Source organism: Cucumis melo, chromosome 1 (assembly GCF_025177605.1).
Source record: "Cucumis melo cultivar AY chromosome 1, USDA_Cmelo_AY_1.0, whole genome shotgun sequence".
Classification (NCBI taxonomy): domain Eukaryota; kingdom Viridiplantae; phylum Streptophyta; class Magnoliopsida; order Cucurbitales; family Cucurbitaceae; genus Cucumis; species Cucumis melo.
The window spans coordinates 18672176-18678586 of record NC_066857.1 but is presented as its reverse complement, the minus strand read 5'-3'; the positions used below and the strand labels follow the sequence as shown (position 1 = coordinate 18678586).

At 32.3% G+C, this 6411-nt stretch overlaps 1 protein-coding gene across 2 annotated transcripts; it reads right to left on the bottom strand.

The window, feature by feature from the left end:
- Positions 1–726: 726 nt before the first annotated feature.
- LOC103489586 (guanine nucleotide-binding protein subunit beta-2) lies at positions 727–5756 on the bottom strand. 2 transcript variants are annotated; one of them, XR_537617.3, is made up of 7 exons: positions 5355–5756; positions 5129–5223; positions 4135–4559; positions 3429–3786; positions 3102–3215; positions 1655–1820; positions 727–1017 (listed from the first exon to the last, which is right to left on the bottom strand). XR_537617.3 is itself a non-coding variant. In XM_008448814.3 (6 exons), exons 1-6 carry the CDS (start codon positions 5458–5460, stop codon positions 1785–1787), a joined length of 1134 nt encoding a protein of 377 aa, XP_008447036.1. In that variant the 5' UTR covers positions 5461–5756; the 3' UTR covers positions 1422–1784. The 2 variants fall into 2 exon arrangements, 1 of the variants encoding a protein (XP_008447036.1); XM_008448814.3 differs by lacking the exon at positions 727–1017 and having other exon boundaries at positions 1422–1820.
- Between the last annotated feature and the right edge of the window lie 655 nt (positions 5757–6411).

Below are 6411 nucleotides of genomic sequence, written 5' to 3'. Positions count from 1 at the left end.
CGATGACTGGCTTTGCTTTATATGCAATTTTTAAAAAATGTTATATACTCAATTATTATTTCTAAAATTATTACCTATTACAATTACATTAAAAAATAGAATCTAAGTTTTTCAGTTTATTATGCAAAAAATATATCATTAAATCTTAACTTTAGTTTATACATTAGGAACTAAATTTTCGTTAATGACCCATTATTACATAGTAAGATTTAAGAACTAAATTGTTACAATATTGAAGTATAATATCAAAATTGTTACAAAACAAAGTTTAGTGATTAAAATGTTAAGTTTTATAAAACTTTAGAAACTAAAAGCTATTTATCAACCAGATTATATAATATATACAATGAATGGTTGTATAGATCGTGGTATTAAATTTCCATTTTCATGGATTCAACGTTGAAATGTTCCTCGTGCCGTGAAAAAAATATATTGAATGAAAAAGGAAAGCAACTTTATAAATGTAAAAAACAATTGAGATAAACATAGAAAGAAGAAGAAAGAAGAAATGGAGTACATATCATAAATAATAAAGAATGAATGTACTATCAATCATAACACTAAAAAGAGTGAGTGGATGATCTATTTTTGAGAACAAAGAAGAAAGAAAAAGTCATTTGGTTTTGAAAGAAAGAAAGAAAGAAAGAAAGAAAGAAGAAGAAGCCACAGAAATCAAAATAAACACAAATAACCAACCAACAAAAAGTTATAACTGAACGAAGTAAATACGATACAAATAACAAATAAATAATTTTTCATTAATTCCAGTTTTGCCAAAACAGATTATGCCTAAGAGAATTCCATTTTTCTTTCCGTCACCAATTTTCTTGTAAGAGGAGGTGGAGGTCTTGTAGAAATATAAGTTAAAAAGGTGTGTTGAAAACTTATAGAAATTAGCTTAGAATTAGAATAAGCAGGCAGCTTACTTTGGTGGGATTTTGCTTGGCATTAGAACAAAATAGGGTGAAAAGTTGTATGATGCCTCTCCTTCCTTCCACACCTCTACCAACTTACCAACTATACACATATATTTATCATTATCATTAACTATAAGTAGCACTTTTTAAAAAGAATATAAATATAACAAAATCTATCCGTAATAGGCTTTGTAAACTCTTGTTAGTAATAGATTTTATTACCAATAAACGCCTATTGTCAATAGAGACAGATCCTAAGAACTAAATCTAAATTTGCTACATCAACTAGTGCTATATTTTCAATTCCCCTTTTTTAACATATGATAAAACAGTAACGAGGTGAAAAAAGGGCTAACTAATAAAAACTAAACAGAAAAAAAGGTAAGGAAACATGTAATTAGACCTTCATAAATTAACTAAAACAATACATAATTATAGTAGCTAAGTTTCAAATTACAAAAAGTAAGAAAATCAAAGACAAAACACAATGCTACAATAACGCCATTTAAAATAACCATTGACCTTATTATATTCATAAAAATTCTAATTATATTATTATCATGTAGTAAAACGAAATAGCAGGTAACAAAAAGAACTCTCCAACTCAAGAAACTCATTTTTTTCACTTTTTTTTTTTTTTTTTTTTTGAAAATACTAATGCTTCTGAGTGTTCAGATGAGACAACTTTGAAGAGGAGATTACTAAACTTACAAGCAAAGAGTATGGATTTTACTTACCAAGAAATTGAAGGATTTGAACAAGCAAGAACAATGTGTTTCCATGGATACACTGAACACAAGGCCTTGCAGTGAAACTGAAGGCAGTACAGAAAATACACCCCCTTTAAACTCTCCCTCCCCCACATGCTTAAGTTACCTTCCGGTGACCTCCGAATGCCCATATCTACATACAAGTAATCAAGGAACAAAAATAATAAATAATTAAAATAATAATTATCTAAACTAGATTTTGATTATTGATATGCTACATATCCCTATCTGTTATCGAAACAGAATTCCAATGTCACAATAAACCACTGAATTGTAGTTGAAAGCTTCATTGCTGCAAAGTCCAGTGGTTTTTTGTTTTTAACTTTTGAAAATTAAGCCTATAAATGCCCCTTCTACCTCTAAATTTCTTATTTTTATTTTAGAATTTAGCTAAGAAGTTTAGGTCTTTTACAAGCATGAAAACCGTGATAAGAAATTGGGAGGAAATAGGCTTCATTTTTCAAAAATCAAATGGGTAACCAAATGGAGAATTGAGTTTCATCCTTGGTTGAGAACAGTTTTCAGACTGCTTATATTCTTCTTAGAACAAACGTTCAGTGAAACAAGTTTAGAGCAGTTCTTAGAACAAAAAATAGTATCAGTTCCTAATACAGTAACTAAATTGTTCTTCAATTCAAAATCATAACTTTGTTTACTAGAGGTCTCGATATATAAGATACGAACCTTTACAGGTCATTTGATCATGGTTCTTATCTTGGAATAATTGAGAATCACTCTTTTTTTTTCTTTTAACCATATCCCTTGAGTTTAGCTTGCCAAATTTAACTTTGAAACTTTTTATTCATCAAATCAAATTCCACCCTTAAATAAGGATAAAGATACCTTTTAGCTTGATTTGGACTTTTTATTGTAAAGTTAGAGCACTTTTCTTATGTACTTAATTTTGTTGCTAGATTCGAGTAAATTTTCTCAGTTTTCTAACAAGAAGAGGAAGTATTTTCGTTGCTTGCTTTAGACATTTCTATGGCTTCATCCTTGAGTGTTCTGTTTGCTAAATTTTGTTAGATAAATTTATTGGTTGAATTGTGTGATCTTTTATTTTAATTTCGAGGTGGAACTCAAGGAAAATTAAGGTTCAAGGTAAGGTTCAATTGACAAAATGAGATATTGTCCCAAACAATTTTCAAAACAAAAAATGTCAAAAAAAAAATTAAAGAATACTATTTCAAACGAACTTTTCAAAAAAATCTCTTGGTCTTCTTGACCATGTTTCAGTGAATCAAAGGATACTATTTAACTACAAAAAGGAAAATGATCTTATATGTCTACCACCCTATCAGAACTTGCTTATCATTTTTCGATGCTTGGGCAATTAACAAAGCTCCCAGCGAGGTTTAAGAAGAAAGTAAAAAGCAGGAATGAGTCAAAATGAAGTGAACAAAAACACACTAACCTTCAGGTTTGAATCCCAACTTCCTGTACATAAAGCACTTCCATCAGCAGACAAGCCCAAGCAAGTAATTCGTTCTTCATGTGAGTTCTGAAGTTTTCCCAAGTTCAAAACCATCTGGCAATCATAAAAAAATAATAGGTTAATTCACCCAAATAGAGAGCCTCCTAAATGATCTAGTAATATACATATCATTTTTTTCCTACTCAAAAGTAAGCTATAATATCTTTTGCTATTGAAAATGCTATAAAAACCATTCAACAGCTTTAATAAACTTATGTAAACAAGATGGATGTTGTAGTATTCTTCTTGACCTTACAACATGAATACCTTTGCAAGTAAAGTGTCCCACACATAGCAATCACCATTTTTGTATCCAGCAAACAAAAGTCTACCGGATATAGAGAATGCAATGGAGGTTACGTGTGAGTTGGTATTATCATTGTGCAGCTGATGGTAAACTTGGAGTTCATGCCCAGTTCTGATATCGAATAATCTGCATGTTCCATCATCAGAACCAGTCCCAAACCGGTTACCATCTGGAAAGAACTTCACTGCACTAACATCTCCTTCATGCCCATGAAACGTCTGAACTGCTCGACTAGCTACCCGAGTGTCCCACAGGCGAGCAGTTGCATCACAAGAACCAGAAATAAATGTTCTGGAATTGGATCCACTAATAGATATACTAAAACATGCAGAAAAACAAAATAGTCAAACATTTACAAAAGCAATATGAAAAAGTAAATATATGTGAATTAGCATTAGACAATTACAATCATCCAATTTGGCACCATAAATCAGAATAGCATACAGAAGGGAAAATGTAATATAAGCAATTCAACAAGTTAATGGAACAGATTGCATACTCATTTTGGAATTTTATATCATAAGGAGAGCCCAGACAGTCCTATCAAAAAATAACAAGCCCAGACAATGAAACTCCAATGAAATAGGTTGTTCATCTCTAAACCAACTCCTTACGTATGTAACGAGAATAATAACCAGCAAAAGTAAGTTCCAAAATCAGTTATACCTTGATACATCTGCTGCATGTCCTGATTGAAATTCACCTCCAAAAACAGAGGTTCGAAGTCCAGTAGTAATGTCCCATAAGACACACGTCTGATCCCCCGAACCGGTAATGAGGTGAGTATCCTCATCTGGAACATACTGACAAGAAGAAATATATCCTTTATGCCCGCTAAGCGTTCTAGTCACTGGCAGATTCCCATCCCTGTCTGTTGGAGAGTTAAGGTTGAAGATAGAACAAACACTGTCAAGACCACCACCTGCTACAGATTGACCAGAAGGAGAGAAGGCACAGGTCATGACCCAAGGACAAGGTAGCTTTATGGCATGAGTCTTCTGGCTTGTTAGAGCATTCCACACTATTAAACGACCATCTTGAGACGCACTAACAATTCTATTCCTCTCTGAAGTCCAATCCAAGGAATACACCTGCAGGAGTTTCAACATTTATTTTCCAACCCTAATTGAGACTGAGGGCTAAATTTTAGAGAAAAACGGACTCTTCATCCCAAGAATAGGAACCATTTCAAATATCTAGGCTCCGTCTTGTAGAAAATGAATCCCGTACCAGTAAACAAGTGAAATAATTTGATGAAACTTGAGAGAGAACACATAATATATATAAGCATAAATCAGAGTTGAAAACATTTTTTTATTGTTCTGCTTATAGGTTATTCCTCCCTACTACACTATAACCTCCTCACCAACAAATATGATCATTCGTCAAATAACTAAAATCTCTTACAAGACTTACACGTAATAAATGAACTAATGAAACAAATACCAAATCCATTCCTCTTAACAAGATAATCCAAAATTGTTTCAAGTCAACTGGTCTCATAATGCAGTTCAATCTTAACCTTCCAACAATCATTTACACCAAAGCAACGATTTCAGATCTTGTTCACAACGTAGTAAGAAGATTTCTACAACAGGCAAACCGTGCAGAAGGAGGAAAAAAAACATGACCATCCGCACAGAAATCTAACGAAACGTACCTTTCCAGTATGACCTTGCAAAGTCCTACAACACACAAGATCCGTAGCTCCAAAAGAAATAGGAGTCCTCCCCAAAGACCTCGCATACCCAGCTACTGCAGAAAGCAATCACCAAAACGAATGAGATCCAAACCAACTAACAATAACATAATCATCAATGAAAAGAAACAGCACCGAAAAAAAAAGAAAGAAAGACAGAAAGCACGAGGGCAATGAAGTAGCTCACCATTGGTATCGAGCAACGAATGTCTCTTCTGCTTCAAGCGCTCTTTGAGAGAATTGACAGTCTCAATAGCCGCCACGTGACGCTCCTTAAGCTCAGAACCAGACATTTTGCTTCTTGAGAACAAGAAATTCAACCAAGAAACGCCATCCACAGGCCAAAATCAAGGTTTCAGTGAAGTCGTGAACACTGAATAGGACAATGAGGGATGAAATTAGAGTGAAATCGATGCAAAATCAAGGGGATAACCAGGGTTAAGAGGTGCGAGAATGGGAGAAAAGATTGAAGATCGCATCAGAAGAAGAAGAAGAAGAAGAAGAAGAAGAAAAGGAGGAAGAAGGAGAAAGAAAATGAAAAAACTTTGGGGCGATCGAGAGGAAGAAGAAGGAATGAGATGAAAAAAAATGGAGAATTAATTTATTTTAAAATTAGTATTTGTACTGAAGCCGCCGGGCCCACTCTGTCCCACGTGTTTTTGACTAATCATACGTGTAACACACCGTGTCATGGGGGGTCCACTTTCAGCCTCTAATCTAATAATTACCTCTACTTTAATTACAATAATTGTGTTCATTAATTAGCCGCAAAATGTGATTTAGGTTTACCTATTAAATTTATATATACACTTACCCCTAAATTTTGGTAAATTCCAATTATGCTTCCCCTTTCGAATCAAATTATTTACAAATTATACCAAAATTTTGAATTCTTATACTAATATTTACAAAGTCTATTTAGGAGATTATGGTTATTATATTTTGTAATTATTATTATCTATGAGTTATAATAATGTGTATTATTATAGCATATCTTTTGGGATAGTCTGATTTATAATAATTTGTGTTTGAAGTGTTGATTATTTTGTGTGTTATAATAATTAGTGTATTGAATGTATATTATTTTTAGTTTGAATTATAATGGTATATAAATTGAATGTAGGTTATTTAAGATTGTATATAGTTTTTTTGTACTATTATTTCTTATCATACAAATAATTATGTATATAAAATATTATTTTTGAAAAATTAATTAAAACTATATCTTCAACCAATTTATATAA